The sequence below is a fragment of the Urocampus carinirostris genome, chromosome 3 (assembly GCF_059441175.1).
Source record: "Urocampus carinirostris isolate Australia breed hairy pipefish chromosome 3, RoL_Ucar_1.0, whole genome shotgun sequence".
In the NCBI taxonomy this organism is placed as follows: Eukaryota; Metazoa; Chordata; class Actinopteri; order Syngnathiformes; family Syngnathidae; genus Urocampus; species Urocampus carinirostris.
Genome location: NC_142351.1, coordinates 15,686,064 through 15,708,886, shown reverse-complemented (window position 1 = coordinate 15,708,886; position 22,823 = coordinate 15,686,064). Strand labels below are relative to the sequence as shown.

General features: G+C 40.1%; 1 protein-coding gene across 6 annotated transcripts in view; it reads left to right on the top strand.

Moving 5' to 3' along the window:
- LOC148368920 (IQ motif and SEC7 domain-containing protein 1-like) overlaps positions 1 to 22,823 on the top strand; it is a 222,316-nt gene that overhangs the window by 181,050 nt on the left and 18,443 nt on the right. For all 6 annotated transcript variants that reach the window (XM_088330830.1, XM_088330831.1, XM_088330832.1 and 3 more), the window contains 6 exons: positions 7,791 to 8,070; positions 9,803 to 11,064; positions 16,540 to 16,701; positions 18,693 to 18,815; positions 19,041 to 19,207; positions 21,725 to 21,864. In XM_088330830.1, the coding sequence (XP_088186956.1) occupies positions 7,791 to 8,070; positions 9,803 to 11,064; positions 16,540 to 16,701; positions 18,693 to 18,815; positions 19,041 to 19,207; positions 21,725 to 21,864 (2,134 nt within the window). The remainder of the gene's footprint in view (positions 1 to 7,790; positions 8,071 to 9,802; positions 11,065 to 16,539; positions 16,702 to 18,692; positions 18,816 to 19,040; positions 19,208 to 21,724; positions 21,865 to 22,823) is intronic.

Sequence of the window (22,823 nt, the reverse complement as noted above, 5' to 3'; positions counted from 1 at the left end):
TTGAAGGTGCTCATGACCATGTGTGTTGTTTGCACAGTATAACAATTTGAAGGTTTACTTTAGGCAAACAAACATGGCTGTTATAATATTTTAGCATAATACGTTTTCAAAATTCATTAATTTGGTGCATGTTTTATTATTATTAGTGATATATCATTAAGTGAAACGAAAAAGCTGTTTGGAAGCCGAAAAAGCCGACTGTTTTCGGTTAGCCGAGTCGAAAGAGACAGTTCTCAAAAAAAAGGTGGATTTTCTATCACTAGAATGAGCTGAGGCCTGGGTGAGGGGTTTTTGAGAGGAGGGGCATGAGGCCATATCCCAAAATCCCGTAGCTGCAAATCATTCCCAGCTGAGCTGCTTAACCATGCCGACAATGGAGCTGGAGCTTTCGGCAAATAAAAAGCTGATAGAGACACACGCCACTGGACGGTTTTCTCTTACGATTCCTTGGTTAAAAGGATCCTTCACATTTCTATTGAATACATATCTTGTGTGTTCCAATAGTTTCCCAAAAGCATACCGTTAGCTGGAGTGTCTGGAATATTTCATTGCTTCTTTACTGCTAGTTTCCACTCCGTTTTTTCCCTTCAACATCTATTTCACTCGGGTGCAAGATTGTTACAGGCTGAATGTGTTTCCATTCCTTCTCGTTTTTCACCGAGCTTTGAGCAGTTGAACTCATCGGGTAGTGGAATGTTCCAAAGTAAAATAAGATGAAAAAAAAGATGTTTACATAAAATAAGACAGATTTCGTGTTCTCCAAGTCTTCAATGGCATGAAATATGCAATCATGTATAGAACCAGTGTCTGAAACTCAGGACAAAAAGTAACCGGACACCTGTTGCCTGCCCCATTTTTTACAACTTGAAACACAATAAGACGACTAATCGCAAAAAAAAAAAATCCGTTGTTGCAAAGTATTAAGGATTGATAATCAGAATATATAAAAGAACAACTCTTTAAAATTAGGTTTATTATAAATCTACTTATAACATTCATTGCATGTACAGGACATCGCTGTTTTCCATCTTCCATCAGTATGTACCTGTATTTACTCATCTTCATCCATGCAATGTTTGTGTTGCGTCATCTGCTGCAAGCCACGTGAACTCCTCTTTCCACGATGCTTTTAATATACTTTTACTTTTAGTAGCGCCATAAATTTGGTTAGCTTCTTATGAATCTTTCTTCTAGGGCTGAGGTTTTGACTTAATTCCTAACCACTTATCATTTTTTCTTGTGTTCTCTGTGCGCCTATTTTGGAAGATGATATGCAAATGCACGACCTTATAAGCATCGGGAAAGTCTGTAAGTACGAAGTGATTCGATGCAGGCTTCGGATTGGCTGCCGAGAATGCAAATTGCCAAACGAACCAAAATTCCGAAATTTCCAAACCGAATGAAGATTTCGAAATCGGAATAAAGTAAACCACCCGGGCAGAGACATTTTGTAAGTTGTACGGCCCACGTAAAAGATGGACGACACTGATAAAACATATTGGCTCACTTAAATCTTAAGACACTAAGCAGTTAAGTCAACATTTTTGTTACGGCGTGTTTTTTACTTTGTAACTTTACCACCCAGGACTATCAAAATCTTTACACATACCGAGAATTGATTTGAAAGATACGAATGGGAAGCTGCGTCGTGGCTGTCATAAACTTTTCGAACATTTTCAGCATCTTACCTAGTGTTTACTATTCTGTGTACAATAATGCTAATTGTGATTCACCCTGGTGAATCCTGGAAGGGGGATTACCACATGTGAGGTCCTTTCTCAAGGTTTCTCTTTTTTCCTCACACTGAGGTTTTTGAGTTGTTCCTTGCCCGCATGCTGGTTTAAGATCAGGTAATTGTGCGATTGTGTAATTGTAATCCTTTGCAGTCCTTTGAGACATTTTTGTGATTATGGGCTATATAAATAAATGTGACTTGAATTAAAATTGTCTTTGTCAGCGATGAGAACTTAGCGAATGTTGTTTTCACCTAGATAAGATATGGTACTCCTGGATATACACGTGAAGAAGGCTTGAAAGAGAAATATATGACCAGACGATAAGGAGAGATATACATGTATCATTTCTTCATCTGAGACTAGTATTTTGTCGACATCATGTGGACGTTATTGGAAAACAAAAATGTGGCATAAAATTATAAGCGTGAAAAGAACATTGCGTATTGTAAATGGCAAATGGACTGCATATTATATAGCGCTTTTAAATTGTGATGCCAAAATATTTCCCCAGCGATTACAGATCTAGTATCATAAGGTCCAGCTAAACTATGAAAGGCGAGATGACGCTTTACAACTATAAACAACGGCGACCAGATAATGAAGGTGCTTTATACGAGTCAAACCCCTACCCAGAAAACTGTCCTAGTTTAATGGGTGCCACCAGACTGTACTTGCCCAGGATATACTACAGAAAATGAAGCCCCTCCGAACCTGGCACTGAGAGCTGGGAACCATGAAAGTTGATAAAGCAGCTGTACTCAATTTATAACTTTTTTACACGCAGCCTCTATCTCCTGGTGTTTGTTGTCATTGCAGCCTGTCTATTTTGGGGGTTTGGGTTAGCTTGTGGACTGTACTTGAAACGGGCTTTTTCTTACTTTCACCATTTCCATACTACATTGATGAATAGAATCTATTAATTACCGGTAGCTCGTTATCCAAATGTTGGCAAACTGATTAAAAGCATTAAACCTGTAAACCTGATTACATTTTACATATTGATTTATCTCCTTATTGAGTGTGAATAATTTTCTTGTACTCAATGATTATCTGAACTTTGTGAGTACTTCTCTGATCCTAATAATTTTGAACAAGTAAATGTGTTTGAATTTGTGCACTTCCTTGTATATTTTTCCTTCAAGTTTTATATATTTTTCAAACAGTTGAAAAAATCTATTTGGCCCAAAGACAGAAAAGAGTTGACGTTGATTCCACTGTTGTACTGCGGTATGACTGTATTCAAAAGTGGGGAAAACGCTGCCATCTCCAGGTGATAGATTTGACTCCATTCAGATAAACCAAGAAAAAAATGTTAACATTTAATTAAGTCAATGCTGTTACGCTCTCAAAGGTACATCTGGTCTGGAGATAATTTATGGACATGCTAATCTTCTCTGCGACATTCTAATTTTGGTATGTGCAAAAGTACTTTAGGATGAAAACCAATGAAAAAAACTATTAACACCCGAAAACTCCAGCTAAGTACCCAGAGCAATTTGATTGGGTGTGCTGTGGCAGTAGGTGGTCAAATGGCTATTTTTCTTGCATTATTATTGCAACTTAAGCCAGTCTCCAATCCCTACCTCGTTAATATGTTTGCCTATTTATCCGGCCGTTGTTTTTATATCATGTTCCTCTTTTAAGTCCCAAATACGTGTTTATCTTGGGAGTGCCATGTCTAATCTTGTTGCATACAATATTCACTAAGTTGTTATCATTGACAATAAAGTCAATTCAAATCCAGTCGAAATCCGGGTCTCTGCACCAATTGTAAGGTTTGGCCTGAACCTTAGCCTGGTGATTTTATCTTTAATGCTTGTTATATTAGAAATAAAAACCAGGAGGCTGCATATTCTCATTTAACTACTTTCTGGATGCGAGACTGGTTGACTACACAGCTGAGGAGCATTTTTCGCATGACGCAATAAAATGTCTGTCTTATCTAAGAAAGTCTCTAGTCTTACACTATATTCACCGCCCACCCTCACAGGGTGGGTGTGGTTTAGAGTGACTCAGCCACTGTTCCAATTGGAGACCCTTCACTGGTTCAAATTCAATAATGTGTGCAAGAGCGCTTTCAGATATTAAGACGCAGAGCAAGTCAAAGCAACTTAGCGGATGAGCTCAAGTCTTCTATCTAATAACTGAGAAACCTAATACAACACTTCTTTTCTATTCTATTCCAAAATCTCAATTACAGGAAAAGCCCTGTTGAATCATCCTTATATGTGACACTTAGAAATTAATGCATGTGATCAGTGTTCCCTCTAAGCTGCGCGCGTGCGCAATTGCGCACTGCGCGCACATTCTCTGCGCACAAGAAAATCTAGCCGGCGCACAAAAATGAGGGCTCAAAATTACTAATTAAGAAGCGACTTAAGTCAAAGTTACAGTGCATGAAGGTAAAAATACATGGGTTCCCCTGACGTTGTGTCTTAAATGCGGTATTTTGAAGTCGAGTCAGAGTAGAACGAAGTTGAGTAAAGTTAGTAGAGTTGGTCGAGGACCAGCTTCTTCGGCTCTGCTCAATTAAAGGAACCGGCTCTTTCGGGTCCTAAACGGCTCTTCAGGTTGTTTTTGCTTCTTTAATTTCAACATGACCAAATATTATGTAAAACTATGCACAAAATGACTTAAAATAAGGGGGGAATAGAACAAAAAAGATAAAAATACCAAAATGAAAAAGTAGTGAAAAGCTGAGAAAAAAAGAAAGAAAAGGAAGAGAGAAAAAAGAAGGAAAAATTTAGAAAAAAGCCAGAAAAAAAGAAAAAGAAATGTAGGAAAAAAGTAAACAGAGAACAAAAAGAAAAAAGTACTAGCTCGGAATTTTTTTTTTAAAGGAATTTTTAAAAAAGTAGAAAAAAACACAGAAAAAATAAGAAAAAGTTTGTGTTGCATTCAAATAACTATATCAAGTGAATCTTGTTGCCAACATTGTACTTCCACTAAAAAATGTGATTAAGTACAGTTCTGTATCTTGCAACCGACTAAATAAGCCCCCAAAAATGTTATAATATTATGCGACAAAATATATCAGGAAATAAAAAGAAATGGATATCTTGTGAAAGAATTGTAAGAACAAACGACGTTTGTAGGCCGTACAACCTTTGCAATAGTACATGAGTCAATTCATTCAAAAGAGAAAAATAATTTTGCATTGCCGGAAACTCAGCAAAATGTAACGTGATGTCAAGTTTTGGACATGTTTGATAATGAATTATCTTGCCACACTTGGGATTATGGTTGCTCACTGTTGTTTCAAGCGTTGCTCACCGACTTTGTGTGAACGCTCAGACCCGTGGAAAATTAGAGGGAACATTGCATGTAATGCACTTTCACACACAAACCTTTGCCGTTTAAAATCTCTTTTCTCAGACGCTCCATGCTTATACTGTACTTATACTTCTGAAAGGCTGTTTCAGTTTCAGTAATGGGAGTCATCACTTGTTTATGTTCAGTATGTTTTAAATTGATATTTCAGTATGGAGCACTGTGAGTCATTAAGTCACACTTTTTCTTGTTTATCTTATTATTTTTGTTCTTTTTTTTCTGCTATTTTGGCAGCATTGACTTCCCCCACCCTCTTTGATATGCAGCTTATGAACTGGGTTATACAAATAGCCAAAGTATAAAATAACACTGGCTAGATTGCAGTCTGGATTAGCTCAACTGCCAAAGCGTATCCAGTATTATTATTTCGACCTATTTGGGCCTCTCGACTGGTGTGTTCTCATGGATAACATTGTGCATGCAAGTTCAGTAGTTTTGTGTGCCTCATTTTGTTGCGCAGAAGTGCTTCAGAATTGCTGTCCTTTGACACCAAGCTGTTGAAGTCAGGCAGACTAATAAAGGAAGTGAATTGTGTACACTGTGTGGGTGTGTCCACACACAGCTCAAACACATTGGATTTCCAGTGAACAGGGGCCACCCTGTGCCATGCAGCAAAGGAGAGTATAGCCGCTCGGGATGGATCTTCGCCAGCGGGAAAGTCGTATTTCGTCGAGGAAACTGTAGACTTTGAGACGAGCGCTTTGACAGTAACATTGATCCGGTTATGCAACTTCCCCGATCACTGATTGTTCCTTTAGGTGGCAATAAGGAACAGGGAGCATTTCCCTGAGAGGGGTATTTCTACCCTGGACCAGGCTCCGCTGAAAAAATGGACAGGATATGGAGAAAATGTTGGCACTTTATAGAAAATCGAATGTCTTTTCGCAGTAAACACTCGCCTTTTTATTCGGCTGAGTGTAAGAGTGAGTGAGTAACCACTTCTTTTTTTCTTTAGATGATCTCTCACCACATTTACTGGATATAGCTTGTTGAATTACTGTATTTTGTTTTTAATTTTATATTTTCTGACAGATTGGCGTAGAGTTTCGAGTACTTTTACTTGTATTAGACTAAAAAGAAATCATTACGTAGCTGACAGAAACTTTTAAGACATTTTCTACAATAATGATGATAAAAATACTTACTACCAAACCATTTACCATCTGCTAGATTAGATCTCATCTCATCTCATTAGCCGTACCTCTTATCCTCATTAGGGTCGCGGGGGGGCTGGAGCCCATCCCAGCCATCTCCGGGCAGTGGGCAGGGGACACCCTGAACTGGTTGCCAGCCAATCGCAGGGCACACAGGGACAGACAACTCATTCACACCTAGGGACAATTTGGACCGGCCAATTCACCTGAAATGCATGTTTTTGGAACGTGGGAGGAAACCGGAGTGCCCGGAGGAAACCCACGCAAGCACGGGGAGAACATACAAACTCCGCACAGGAAGTCTGGAGCTGGATTTGAACCCACGACAGGTTCCCATGACATGAACTGTGCCGCACAAGCGCTAACCACTGCGCCGCCGTGCTGCGCTAGATTAGATAAATAAGTGAAAATAGCTCATAACAAAAAAATATTGAATTAACCCTTTTGTTATTCTTAATTTAAGGACCATCTTTGTACTTTTGTATACAGCCCTGCAGGGAAATGTGAATAAAAACCACATTTTCTTCTACAATCTAGAAAAGTTAGCACATTTTAATTAAAATAACATTTTATTTAGGCGGATTTTTTTCTGGGTTTTTAACAACACAATGGCGGGTTATTTTTACCCAAAGGCAACAGGAGAGGGTCAAACAGGGGTTTTCATTCAAGGATTTCATTTTTTGAATTTTCATGAGAATCAAAAGCTTGCATACTGTACTAACTCGTATAGCTTTACAATTGGCGTTCAATGAATTGCATTTATCGATTTCCAATGTTAAATGGCCAAGGTTATAGTTATGTTACAGTTATGTCACTATGTAAACCCCCGTCTTTCTGTCACCTGTTGTCAGTCCGTCTGCGAACCTCAGTTCACGCTAGGCAAGCTTTTCGACCATGACTCACTCCTGTTTCGGCCCCTGTCTGTTTCCCGGCTTCGACCCATTTTCTGATCACCACATTTTTTGCTCTCCTGTCCTGGCTACTGACCCGTTTTTCCCGCTTCCGACACCGCCATCGCTCGCCACGGAAATACCACTTCCGCCTCTGAGCAACCTGCTCCCTGCGACCAGTGATCTCCGGATTGTGTGTGCAATCCTTTCCCTTCTTCCCAATAAAACTGAGAAAAACGTACGCAAGTGGGTCCTGTCTCTGTTCTGGTCTTGACACAATATGATGATAAAATACATAAACATGGGCTGAAGAAGAAGCTTTTAACACCCACCCCATTCTATTTTTTCGTGCAAGGAAGACATATAGTATTCAGGATCAAAAAAAGAAAACATAGCCCTACCCAAAAAGGGAGTTCAGGGGGAAAAAGTACTTTTCAGACCTGCAATTATACAAACTATCAACTCGTATAATACCCCCCAAAAAATGTATCTGAATCCTCTTTAGCATATTTATGAAAAATATGTATACTATCAAAAAGCAAAATTTATGTGGAGACAGGATAAGCTGTGCAGAAATGCAGAAATAAGGGACATTTTTAAGGTCACGATCTATATAATTCCGTAAACGCATACCTAAATGTGGTTAATTGAGTGTCCACATCCATATGTTCTTGTTACAGTGTGGAAGGAGATGGACGGTCCAATGAGAGTGGCCCTTCCTTGGATGTGGGAGCCGGTTATGGTCCGGGCCCTGTGACTCACGGATCGGACATTAGTCCCGACCGTTTCGAGAGCGCCCTCTACAGCCACGGTGTTCAACCCGGGCCTCAGAGACCTCGGCGGCCCAAGCTCCAGCACTCGCAGTCCATCCTTCGGAAGCAGGCTGAAGAAGAGGCCATCAAGCGCTCTCGCTCGCTATCAGAGAGTTATGAACTCTCTGCTGACCTCCAGGATAAACAGGTATTCATCAGATAAACATCAGAGGGCCGTGGTTCTCAAAGGGGCTATGTGAAGTCAAAATAAATGTTATGCCAAGCGTTTCTACGAAAGTTATTTAAAAGAATGTGCTAGATCATTCCGGGCGGCTGGGTGGTTAGCTGTGCAGAAGTCCAGGGTTCAATTCCAGCTACTGCAGCCTCCACATGCGGAGTTTACATGTTCTCCCCGTGCCTGTGTGGGTTTCTTCAGGGCACCCTGGTTTTTCTCCTACATTCTAAAAACATGCTAGGCAGGTTAATTGTTCAGTCCAAATTGTCCCTTGGTGTGAATGAGCAAATGAGTTGTACGTCTCTGTGTGTCCTGCGACTGGCTGGCTACCAGTTCGGGGTGTCCCCTGCCCACTGCTCGGAGATAGCTGGGATGGGCTCCAGTACCGCTGCGACCCTCGTGAGAATAAGCGGCGCAGAAAATGGATGAATGGATGTTAAATCCTTCCAGGGTTTCATAATAGTGCCAAAAATGAATTGAAAATACTGTATAAGCTAACAATTTATTTTTAAAACTGATATTTACAATGACTAGTATACTGGAAAAATAAACCTATTTCTGTATCATTTTGCTATTTTAAAATATTTTTATCCTTAATCCACTGTAGTTTTGACTTAATTTTCTAACAGCAAAATGGTACCGCTAATTTTAAAAATGATTCTATTTTTACTTTTCTCTTTTTAACTTTATATTTTTTATTTTTACTACCATTTTTTGCTAACCAAAGAAAACAACATTACCTGACATATGTCTTATGCAGAAGTCACCTACCTTTTAGAAGCTGAGCGCTACCTTTTGTTAATGATTGGTGCAGAGGGCTACCATTTTGATATTATCCATTTTCATGTTATTACCAGGTTGTAATTATTAGAATTTAAGTCAACCACTAAAACATGTCAAGTCAAGTCAAGTCATGTTTATTTGTATAGCCCTTTATCACAAAGAGTCTCAAAGGGCTGCACAGATCAAAGACTATTGCAAACTACTGGCTATTATGACACCATCCCCTCCTCTAAAACCTACATGAGGGCAAATAATACACATATTATCAACATAAAATATAGGTTATTCATATGCTATAGAGTAGAAGTGTGTTTAAGCTTCGATTGAAACATTTCACATTGCAGTTAGAAAGAAAAATTCCTTGAAAATCACAATAAGCAATAAGTGTTAAACAATTTTCAGAACCTGTCGGCGGGCTTCTTGGATGTTCTTAGGGTGCTACCCAGATCTCGCCTGCACCACGTTGGAGACCTTTGGTCTAACGAGATGTGTTTGTCTGTTTCGCTAGAAAAAGTTAACAACAGCAACTTTTTTTCCTGAAAAAAGGTTTTTTTGTTTTTCTTGTTTGACGAAAAATATGAACAAACTGCAATGATACAATAAGAAAAGATAAAAATGATCTACCAATGAGGCAATACATTTTGCAGTCCAAGAAGAACACGTTGTGGTCAAGTGTGGTACTTTGTGATGACATTTTTAAAAAATCCTTTTTATTTCATATTGTTTTATTTCCAAATTGTTTGAAATAACAGGATAAAAAGTAGAGCTCCATTTTTTTACAAGTTATATTAAATATTTAAAATATAAATATTCCAACCCCAACTTGGTCTGGTCTGATGGCTGAAAAGATGTTATAGGCGGTAATTCACTAAACAAACAAAACTTAAAAGCCATAAAACTAACTATTTCCTCCCCTTTGCAGGTGGAGATGCTTGAGCGCAAATATGGCGGACGATTCATAACTCGTCATGCTGCTCGGACCATACAAACTGCTTTCCGCCAGTACCAGATGAACAAGAACTTTGAACGTCTGAGGAGCTCCATGTCTGAAAACCGCATGTCCAGACGCATAGTACTGTCAAACATGAGGATGCAGCTGTCCTTCGAGGGTGCTGAGAAAGTGCACAGCTCCTATTTTGAAGGCCGGCAGGTTTCCATGACAGAAGATGGTGCCCCACTGTCTATGATGCAGTCGGAATGCGGGAACATACAGGTCCACCAGCAGGCCAATTTGGGGTCTCGTCCACCCCAACAGGGCGACCTGACTGACGCCATCACAGAACTGGAAGACGCTTTCTCTAGGCAAGTCAAATCCCTAGCTGAATCTATCGATGACGCGTTGAACTGCCGTAGCCTTCAGGGGGATGAAGGCCCGGATCCTGAGCTTGAGAGGCAGGTTCCCTACCAGGTGAAGTCCCACCGCCGGGGAGCTGGACACATTCACGATGACTCAATGGCTTCTTACAGCGATGTTACTCTGTTCATCGACGAGGATGACATGTCGCCTCCCATTGCTCTGTCGAGGTCGGGAGAGCAGGGTCCTGGCACGGAATCAGATATGCGCTTGAGGTCAGTGAACTCCTCGCAGGACTACTGGCCTCTGGACCCCAAGGACGAGGGTCGTGACACAGACACCAGTTGCCGGAGTACTCCTTCACTAGAGTGTCAAGAACAGCGTCTGAGAATGGACCACCTCCCTTTGTTGACGATAGAACCTCCCAGTGACAGCTCGGCGGAGTTGAGCGATCGCTCCGAACGGGGTTCAGTTAAAAGGCCGCCTGTGTACGAGTCGCACGGACACATCGTCACCTCGTCCCAGGCCAGCCCTAAGCATATTTCCCACGGCCCTCCACCCCGGGCGTCGTCCCGTGATGAGGACGCCCCCCTTCGTCACCGGCACCGCCAGCTGGAAAGCCATCTTGCCATCAACGGCTCGGCCAACCGGCAGAGCAAGTCGGAGTCTGACTTTTCGGATGGCGACAACGATAGCATCAACAGCACGTCAAACTCCAACGACACCATAAACTGCAGCTCGGAGTCCTCATCGAGGGACAGCTTGCGGGAGCAGACGCTCAGCAAGCAGACCTACCACAAAGAGACCCGCAACAGCTGGGACTCGCCCATCTTCAGCAACGACGTGATTCGCAAGAGACATTATCGCATCGGGCTGAATCTTTTCAACAAGTAAGAATCAGGCACAAGTGGAATAAGCGAAACTTACAGTGTCACACTAATGATATAAGTGACTAACTCACTTTTTAGCTAAAATGATATCTATAAATGAACTACTTAAAATATGAGAAATTGGAGATACCAGATGTCTTTAGGACATAGAGCTTGCCGAAATATGAAAGAAAATCCAAATACGAAAATTTCGAGATGCTACCTCTGTCATCTTATTCATCTTATTCATGTATTTTTGTGTTTGATTACTACTTGAATGGGTTTTTAGTGAACGGGAAGATGTATTTTATCGCTATTTAGGGTTGACTAAGATGCTTTTGGGAGGTAGGGAGCAATGTTCCCTCTAAGCTGCGCGCAATCGTGCACTGCCTGTACATTCTCAGCGCACAAGAAAATCTATCCAGCGCAATGTTCCCTCTAAACTCTGAGTGTCCATAATTGCGCACTACCCATAGCTTCTCCATGTACAAGAAAATCTAGCCAGCTCACAGAAATCAGGGCTCGAAATTGATAATTAAGAAGCGAATTAAGTCAAAGTTACAGTGCATGAAGGTTAAAAATACAAGGGTTCCCCTGACTTTGTGTTCTAAATGCGGTATTTTGAAGTCAGTGTCTAAGTAGAACGAAGTTGAGTAAAGTTAGTAGAGTTTTTCGAGAACCGGCTTCTTCGGCTCGGCTTTTTCGGGTCCTAAACGGCTCTTCGTGTTGTTTTTTCTTCTTTCATCCCTATATGACCAAATATTATGTAAAATTATGCACAAAATGACTTAAAAGAAGGGGGAATAGAACAAAAAAGAAAAAAATACCAAAATGAAAAAGTAGTGAAAAGCTGAGAGAAAAAAAACAAAAGGAAGGGAAAAAATAGTCAAAAATTCGGAAAAAGCCAGAAAAAAAAGAAAGAAACAAAGGAAAAAATAGAGAACAAAAAGAAAATGTAACAGTTAGGAAAAAATAAACACAAGGAGATTTTTTTAAAAGGATTTTTTAAAAAAAATTGAAAAAAAACAGGGAAAAAGAAGAAAAAGTTTGTGTTGCATTCAAATAATTTCCAATTATACCAAGTCAATCTTGTTGTCAACATTGTACTTCCACTAAAAAATGTGATTAAATACAGTTGTGTATCGTGCAACCAACTAAATAAGCCCCCCAAAATGTTAGTATTATGCGACAAAAGATACCAGGAAAAAAAAGAAAAGGAAATCTTGTGAAAGAATTGTTGTAAAAACAAATGACGTTTGTAGGCCGTACAACCTTTGCAATAATCCATTAGTCAATTCATTCATGGGTGAATATTTTTTTTGCATTGCCGGAAACTCACACTTGGGATTGCTGTTGCTCACTGTTGTTTCAAGCGTTGCTCACCGACTTTGTGTGAACGCTCAGACCGGGGGAAAATTAGAGAGAACATTGGTCCGGAGTGGTTTCATTGGTTTTCAATAATTATGCATCAGGAAAAGTCCCTCGAGATACGAGAAATTCTAGATACAAACACAATGCCGGAACAAATTAATCTCGTATGTAGAGGTATCACTTTATTTTTACTTATGTGTCATTCCTTAGAGAGCTAGCTGCACAAGTCCCCATATTGGTTATCAAATCATATCGCAGCTCACATAACAAACAACATCTTTGCCTAACTTATGAACATGACTTAGGCAATCTCTCTCTTGAGAAAGGCATTTTTTTACAAAATTCCCCAAAATATTTAGGCAATTATGTTATCAGTGTGACTAGGTTCCCCCCATATTTTAAACACCACTTTTTTGTATTCGAAAGCCCCATTTATAATTGTGGCACAGACGTCTGTGTTAACTAGCCGGTGTATGCGATTGTCTTTTGTTCACCTGCAGAAGTCCGACGCATCAAATTACAATTGTTTCCCTCCATGTCAGGTTTGGTTGGTAGTAACTGGGATGCTGCAGTGTTGCTTGCCTCACATTCTTTGAACAAATACGAAACCTTTGTTGTTGTTTTCGGTAACAAAAAAAACAAGGAAGAGATTTTGAATGCAATCTGCAAATAAAATTACACCTAGTCAGCTACATTATTATTTATATTTTATTTCAGAGTAGATGAAGCACCAGGGTTGGGTAGGGTTACTTTAACTTGATTACTTTCAATTACTTTTGGATTGCTCCAATACCAAAAATGCTAATAAAAGACAAAAGAAACTAAATATGAATAAAATTACTAAATACTCTGCAGTCTTGGGGATAACGGAATACATGGAACGGCAAAAATAATGTTGGCAAGCTGTTTGGATTTATTTTCATTTTGTTTCTGTCGCATTTTATGTTAATTTTGCCGGAGATCAAAGAGATCAAAGCCAGGAGATAAAGCTTACCACGTGTTGTGAGTCATAATTTTATTCATATTTAGTTTCTTTTGTCTTTTATTAGCATATTTGGTATTGGAGTAATCCAAAAGTAATTGTAAGTAATCAAGTTAAAGTAACCCTACCCAACCCTGTAAAGCACACATACTTTAGCAACATACTTTTTGGTACAATTCCGCCACAAAATGAAAGAAACACATACAGTACAAGCAAGTTTGCATTAACAACTTGCATCTAACATTGTTGCTAAACCACCTTAAACCACACCTGAATGATAAATGCACCAACTGTATTTAAAGTAAAAAACAACCAAATCAAGTCAAGACAATTCACATTCATTTATATACAATTACACCATCCCCTGATCTGAAACCAACATGCAGGCAAGGCAAAACTCAAAACCCAAACATAAGGAAAATGGGAAACCTTGAGAAGCGGCCACAAAAATGGTTTTCCCCTTCCAGGATGACAAGGCAGCAATAGATGTTGCATAGGGTAACAATACACCAAAATGAAGTCCACATCAATAAAAACATAGGTTATATGTTCAATTGTCCAAAAAGGTCCATGAGAGCAACGACGCAGCTTCCCATTTTAGCTGGCTGGTCGATGCATATGAAGACATACTTCAGGTGCTGGTCCGCTGGCTCATCTCAGTATGTCCTCTTCCCTCATTTCACCACCAACCAGGCAGCCTCAAAGGACAGGAAAAATAAAAGTATGAGGTTGGCAAGAATAAAAAGGTGTCTTAGGTCTAGTTTTAAAAACCTCCACTGAGGTTACAGATCTTATCTCTTGAGGCAGAACAATACACAGCCCCGAGGCCCGGATGGAGACTGATCTCAAACCTGCAGATTTCTTCTTGGCTCTTCAAGTCAAAAGTAGACCAGCTTAGGCTCCGTGGGGAGATAGGGGAGATCTATACAAGTTGCATTGGACTATAAACTGCAGATATCAATGTTGAAAAGTTCTACTGTTTATACAAAACACTTTTGAACAGTTAACATATATGAATGTACCTGAACATATTATTTCAGAAGATTTTTTTAATACAGTGTCAGCTTTACTGGATTTAAAAAGAACAGATCCAGGAGAAAAAAATAGTTATTTAATAATCAACATAACATTTGCATCATATGAACTTTGTGTGGTTTCATGAAATAGAGAAGACTTGAACATGACTAACAATTGGTAATTTGATGTTATTGATAAGTTTATAGTTTTGTAAACACTCAAAATAAGCATAGAAGACATCAATGAATCTTGTACTTGCAAGGTTATGGGCGAGAGGACAAGAGAGGACCAAAACCCTTTGATAAGAAATTTGAACCTCTTATAACAGCCTTCCGCCGAGCCCTTTCTTTTTTTAGGTTAAAAAAAGTAAATCAGTCGTGTGTAAAAATCAAAGAACAACAGTATCATTGGCCAATAGTGAAAATGATGTGAACAGAGCTTTATTTTCAAAATAACAAACAACAGTGAGCCAAGATAATGAAAACCAAAAAAAAACAAATCCAAACAAAATTAAATGATTTACTTATCATCCCCCCCCCCTTTTTTCACAGAAACAAAAAATAATCCAAGGAGTTTTTATTGTCCGAAGAACAGACTAACAAACATTGGGTGATTTACTTAACAGTTAGAAAGAATCAGTACATTTGTCTTAACATTGATTTTCCATCTCTTATTTTGTACTTTGATTAGTTAACGCATCTATAGCTTTGGAAGAAAAATCCATAGACTTACTGCATCTTTGTATAAGCCTCATGTTTGCCCCCCTAAAAGTAGCATATTATTATATTATATAATCTGTAAAACCGGGTATTTCAGGATCGGTCCAACCAATGTTCCCTCTAAGCTGCGTGCGTGCGCAATTGCGCACTGCTCGCACATTCTCAGCACACGAGAAAATTTAGCCAGCGCACAAAAATGAGGGCTCAAAATTACTAATTAAGAAGCGACTTAAGTCAAAGTTACAGTGCATGAAGGTGAAAATACACGGGTTCCCCTGACGTTGTGTCCTAAATGTGGTATTTTGAAGTCAATGTCGAACGAAGTTAAAAAGTAAAGTCAGTAGAGTTTGTTAAGAACCGTCTTCTTCGGCTCGGCGCACTAAAAGGAACCGGCTCTTTCGGGTCCTAAACGGCTCTTCAGGTTGTTTTTGCTTCTTTAATCCCAACATGACCAAAAATTATGTAAAATTATACACAAAATGACTTAAAGGAAGGGGGGAATAGAACAAAAAAGAAAATAATACCAAAATGAAAAAGGAGTGAAAAGCTGAGAAAAAAAGAAACAAAAGCAAGGGAAAAAAAAGAAGGAAACATTTTGAAAAAAGCCAGAAAAAAGGAAAAGAAAGAAATGTAGGAAAAAAATAAATAGAGAACGAAAAGAAAAAAGTAACAGCTCGGAAAAAAAAACACAATGAGATTTTTTTCAAAGGAATTTTAAAAAAAGTAGAAAAAACACGGAAAAAAGAAGAAAAAGTTTGTATTGCATTCAAATGATTTCCAATTATATCAAGTGAATCTTGTTGCCAACATTGTACTTCCACTAAAAAATGTGATTAAGTACAGTTCTGTATCTTACAACCGACTAAATAAGCCCCCCAAAATGTTGATATTATGCGACAAAATATATCAGGAAATAAAAAGAAATGGATATCTTGTGAAAGAATTCTAAGAACAAACGACGTTTGTAGGCCGTACAACCTTTGCAATAGTACATGAGTCAATTCATTCAAAAGAGAAAAATAATTTTGCATTACTGAAAACTCAGCAAAATGTAACTTAATGTCAAGTTTTGGACATGTTTGATAATGACTTAGTTGCCACACTTGGGATTGCTGTTGCTCACTGTTGTTTCAAGCGTTGCTAACCGACTTTGTGTGAACCCGTGGAAAATTAGAGGGAACATTGGGTCCAAATGAGTCAGATGATCAGATGATTTATGGCAAACTCATTCTCCTATTACAATACCGACATTGCAGTTTGTGTGTAAACTAAATCACGATCGATACAATGGCAGCAGGGGGTGAACCAAAGTTTGTCAGTGTAGATCACGTGACTGTAGGCGAGGTATGACGCCCAAGCCATGCTTATATATTGAATCCCTTATCAAAAAATCTGTTGAATTTACAGGAAACCAGAGAAGGGCATCCAATACTTGACCGAAAGAGGCTTCATCCCTGACACACCCGTCGGTGTGGCTCACTTCTTGCTGCAAAGGAAAGGCCTGAGCCGGCAGATGATTGGGGAGTTCCTCGGAAATAGACAAAAACAATTCAACAGGGATGTTTTGGAGTAAGTATGATACCGTGGAACTATTAAGGCCGCACGTGTCAACGTCTGATATTCAAGGAATGCAAGATTTTGATATATATATATATATATATATATATATATATATATCCGCCCTGTTTTAAATAATTAGTAGCATGATTGGTAAAGATTGTTATTGGGTTTGAATTAGGTTTGGTGGAAACATCCAAGACATAACGTTCAAGGGAGATTGACTTTTGGGATTTAAAGCATCTTCAGTTCACATCCTAAAGTTTAGTACTGCAAAAAATAGTCAACTGCATGGTTTTACGTGGATTTTAAATGGTAGGAAGGACAAACAGTACCATAATACCAAAGTTTATTCATTCTGGGTGTGAAAAACTACATAAAAAATGAGTATTAATACTTTGGTTTGCGGTTTAGCAGTTCTGTGCCAAACAACCAATTCACGTTAAGAAGCATCTATTGGAATCTTCCTTAGATGAATGAATAACCCACTCAATGCCAAAAACGTATTTTTATGTCAATTACATTTTTCCCCAAAGGGAAAACAGTAATCTATTAATTGAATATGTCAGATTTTGTGTATGGCTAATTTTAAAGAAAACTATGAACATTAAAAGCAGTTTGTGAGTCTTAGGCAAATTTGGAAAGATGGCTATGTGTTGTCTTCAGCTCTCGCTGGAGCGATTCGCAGCCGAGTGTGAAGCGGCTGGGATGAGGATCAGCACCTCCAAGTCCGAAGCCATGGTTCTCAGTCGGAAAAGGGTGGTATGCTCCATCTGGGTCGGGGAGGAGGTCTTGCCCCAAGTGGAGGAGTTCAAGTATCTTGGGGTCTTGTTTACGAGTGAGGGTAGGATGGAACGGGAGATCGACAGACGGGTCGGTGCAGCGTCTGCCGTCATTCGGACCCTGTACCGGTCCGTCGTGGTGAAGAGGGAGCTGAGCCGAAAGGCAAAGCTCTCGATCTACCGGTCGATCTACGTTCCTACCCTCACTTATGGTCATGAACTTTGGGCCATGACCAAAAAAACACGATTCCGGATACAAGTGGCCGAAATGAGTTTCCTCCGCAGGGGGGCTGGGTTCTCCCTTAGAGATAAGGTGAGAAGCTCAGTTATCTGGGAGGGACTCAGTGTAGAGCCACTGCTCCTCCGCGTTGAGAGGAGCCAGTTGAGGTGGCTCGGGCATCTAATAAGGATGCCTCCTGGACGCCTCCCTCGGGAGGTGCTCCGGGCATGTCCCACCGGCAGGAGGCCCCGGGGGCGACCCAGGACACGTTGGAGAGACTATGTCTCTCGGCTGGCTTGGGAACGCCTCGGGGTCCCGTCGGATGAGCTGGAGGAGGTGGCTAGGGATAGGGACGTCTGGGCTTCCCTTTTAACGCTGCTGCCCCCGCGACCCGACCTCGGATAAGCAGAAGACAGTGGATGGATGGATGGATGGCTATCTGTTGTGCGCCTGTCTTGTTCTGGGCAATACTTCAATTCAATACCTGCATTGAGAAATCACATTCTGTGTCATTTACATCAAAACACGTGGTAGTGAATTAGTTATGATTGTACTGGACAGTTTCAATAAAAACGTACAAATTAGGGATATTTTCAAAACGGCATTTGTGTCATTTGGTTAGAATTTAGTTCTACTGCATGTTCCAAGTGAGAAAATGCAATAATTTACAATCACACAGCAAAATATGCAAACCACATGTAGGTTTCTCATTATTATTACCAAGCTTGAATTTGAAAAAGGTTTCCATCAGACTGTCATAAAACTAATCAGATATTTGGTTGCATTTGAGATAACAAATTCATTTGAATGCAGTGTTAACCTATCCTAACAGATCCAGTCCTCCCAGTTATGCTAATGTGAACTTCTCTTTTCCAAACATTTAATTGCTTTGTTTAAAAAGAAATTATGAAACATAATTATTTAAGCCCAGTATATGTTGTGAGGCTTGTAACTGTTTCGTGCTGATAATCATCTGTATGTTTCACTCTGTGCTTGCGAAGCTGTGTGGTTGATGAAATGGACTTCCAAAGCATGGAGCTAGATGAAGCCCTCAGGAAATTCCAGAACCACATCCGTGTGCAGGGAGAAGCTCAAAAAGTGGAACGACTCATTGAAGCCTTCAGGTGCATTCACACACAGCAATTACACTCTTCATTTCCATAAAAGTCAATTTGCTTAGAATTGTCGGTGTTGTTCCTCTTGTGAATAATGACACTGCTGTAAATAAGGAACCATTTGCAAAACATACTTCCTATTTCCTCAGAGCAATATCGAGCTCATATTCTCACAAAGCACACCATTTCCCCCAGCATTTTATGGAAACTGATACCGTGTCATTTTGTCTCCAGCCAACGTTACTGCATCTGCAACCCTACGGTGGTGCGGCAGTTTCGGAACCCTGACACGATTTTCATCCTGGCCTTTGCCATTATTCTCCTTAACACGGACATGTACAGCCCCAATGTCAAACCTGAGCGAAAGATGAAGCTTGAGGATTTCATCAAGAACTTGAGAGGTAAAAAAACCCTCCCGAGTGCATGGAACCTTTGGAGATGTTTACCAATACAATTGACCTTCATTTTGATCTTTCCAATTAGCTTAAATGTATACAGTATTCTCTCTGTTTGGCGGTTGGACTTATGTGTCCTCAGTGCATAGCGGATTTTCTTTATTAATTTGTTTTACGGATAAACACATACAGTGGAACCTCGGTTCTCGACCATAATCCGTTCCAGAACCCTGTTCGAGAACCGATTTGTTTGATTACCGAAATCATTTTTCCCATTAAAAATAATGTAAATCGTTTTCATCCGTTCCAACACCCTGAATGTTTACCTTGAATGTTTAACGTAAACATGAAGCTAACCCAGGCTAATCGTACGTTCGCGTTATCGTAATCTTCCGTACGAAAAATTACGCTAACATGAACGTGTAAAAATGAAAAAATCAGGTCGTTTACAAGTCATTTAGCACCCGGGTCTCCACAAGTGGCTAGCGCTTCATTGGAAAGAGGGCTCCGTTCCAACACCCCGAATTTTGGGCTCAGTTCCAACACCCTGAATGTTTACCTGAATTTTCAACGTAATCATAAAGCTAACCCAGGCTAATCATACGTTCGCGTTATCGTAATCTTCCGTACGAAAGATTACGCTAACACGAACGTGTAAAAAAAAAAAAAAAAGATAAAGAAAAGAATTCTGAATAGGATTTCTTATCTTTGTGGTGGTCAGCAGAAGGCGTACGCTGTATTCCCTAGCAAGATCGGAAACTCGCAAACCTCTTTCATATTTAGCTATTATGTCTTTCGTAAGGCAATAGTTGTACGAACAACTTTTCTTTTTTCACCTGTCCTGCTTGCACCGACCTTCTTCGGAGGCATAGTTAGGGGCTAAAACACTCCGTTCGCCAATATTAAAAGCGAAAGCAAAAAAAGGCAAGTGCGCATGTGATAACAGTTGGTCACGAGGGGTGGGGCGATCTAAACGATCTACACTCGTACGCCGCTCAGGATCGCACCCTAGTGTACGCACTCACGCATTACCGGCGTTCGAACTCAGCGAAGCAAGAATTCCTCAAAATTTTTGGTCGAACTCCGATTTGTTCGAACTGAGAGGCGTTTGAAAACCGAGGTTCCACTGTACTTCAATGTAACTTTGCAAGACCCAATACACTCAAACCAATCAGAGAATTGCCTTCTATTTCCGTGATGCACATTGGCAGTCGGGAAGCAGCATCCCTCTGCTGGACAGTTTTTACCCACCTATGCCCGAGCTATCATTAACCCCATCCGTTTTTGGAGCAAATAAGCGTTGTTTCCACGTTTATCTTTTGACATTAAATAAAGGAAGTTTTCTGTCATGTTTCTCACCAAAATCAACAAAGTACTGTAGAATGCTTCTTTGCTCCTCGCTCCAAAAGCGTAAACCAATGCGGCGTCCCTTTTGTTTAAAAGTTGTACATGGTTTGGCAACAGAATGGACAAATAACACGATATATACATGTATACAACTGTGGCATTTTCTGCCATGGGGGGAGGAAACCAAATGGAAATATCCAGGGAAAATCTATCGATACTTTTCAGGCAGTAAGTTAGAGTTTGCGTGTATAATTCGTCTCTGTACTTCAAGTCGACAGTGCTTTGCAGCATAAAATTATCACAGATAAGATAGATAGATAGATAGATACTTTGTTCATCCCCGAAGGGAAATTCACATTTCCAGCAGCATCCCTGAGCTGGGAACAATACAATAATAAAGCAAAAAGAATACAATATACAAATACCCAGTGTGACGTGCAAATGCCCACTGTAGCGTGTTATATAGAATAACTAAATAGTGCTACACAGAATACATATTGCAATAAAATTCGGTAATATGCAATGTAGGGGGTGTGGTTTAATGTGGGCTTTTACTCTACCGGGTAGAGTTAAAGAGCCTCATGGCATGAGGAAGAAAAGATCTCTTCAGTCTGTCCGTAGTACAAGACAGTGACAGCAGTCTGTCGCTGAAACTGCTCTTCTGTCTGGAGATAATGCTGTGTAGTGGATGCGATGGATTGTCCCTGATTGACCGCAGCTTTTCCAGTGCCCGTCTCTCAGCTACTGTTGTTAGGCTGTCCAGCTCTTTGCCCACAACAGAGCTCGCTTTCCTAGCCAGTTTATTGAGACGAGAGGCATCCTTCTTCTTGACGCTGCCTCCCCAACACGCTGTCGCATAGAAGAGGGCGCTTGCCACAACTGTCTCATAGAATATTTTCAGGAGCTTTTTGCAGATTTTGAAGGAGGCCAGCCTTCTGTGTGTAAAACAATGCTCTTCAAACCAATATTTCAGATATATGATCTCTGTAAAAACAAAGAGTCCTACTTGAAACTTGGGGGACATGAATTTGAAGGGATTTGCTAGTTAGTATGTGTGTGACTTACCTGGTGACCAGTTCCTGCAAATCAAATGTCAGCAAGCATAGAATATCAACACTTATACAGTATATAGTAATCTGTTATTGCTCGAATAACTAAGGATGATTGGTGTGGCAGGTGTGGACGACGGTGAAGATATACCCCGGGAGACACTGGTTGGAATCTACGAAAGGATTCGAAAACGGGAACTGAAGACCAACGAGGACCATGTGTCACAGGTCCAGAAGGTTGAGAAACTCATCGTTGGAAAGAAACCGGTGAGAAGCATTGGTTGGTTTGTCAGTTCAAGAGTCACATTAAAACGGCTCTAAACTTATTGATTTATGACATGGTGGGGGTTGGGTATGAAATTGGGTGATGGAACCACCTCCCACACTTTTATACCTAAAGCCCCCCAGTGACATCAACTAGTCCTTTTGTTAATGAAATCATTTCCACATCGGATCACCAAATCAGGAAGAGAATTGTTTTTTTTAAAGACTTCAGTGGCAACTGACTCACCAGCCAGTTGTCATGTGAATTCCGTGTATTAATCATAAAAGTCCAAGCCCATACATTGCATTTCCAAATGGTTGCTCTGTAAACACAACCTCTGTGAGTGCTTTGTCTTGCAATGAGATCTTGGTTTGGTGCAGGGTGAAATCAGCTCCGCCAGTAAGGAGTAAATCAGTGGTTCTTAACTTCAGGACCCACAAACCGACACTAATTTCAAGCTGCAACCCAAATTAGGAAAATAATTCCACTTCTAAAATGTACTGAATGAAAGGATTGTGCAGTTTGAACCAGAGATAGTAGAATATACTCAAGTTTGTTTTTATACCTACCAACTTCAAGTAATGATATTTCCTTTAATGCTCAATTATGTCAGGAACCAGAACCGGATCAGGACCCAAACGCGTGACGTTCTCACACAAGCCTTTTATTTTACGGGAAATGGAGAGTCATGCACGTTCGACAGCGGTCTGGCATGGAAAGACGGGAAGCCAGAGACCAACGAGATCGATTCCAATAGCCCGAGTTGATATCGGACAGATGGGGTCGATACCGGACAGGACGGGAAAGACAGACAGGATAGATAATGAAACAGGATATCAAAAATAAACAGGACAAACAAGACGGGAACAAAAACTGGAGAGAATAATAAACAGGACAAAAATAGACAGGAACAAAACTGGAAACCGATATTAAACAGGACAAAAATAAACTGGAACAACAC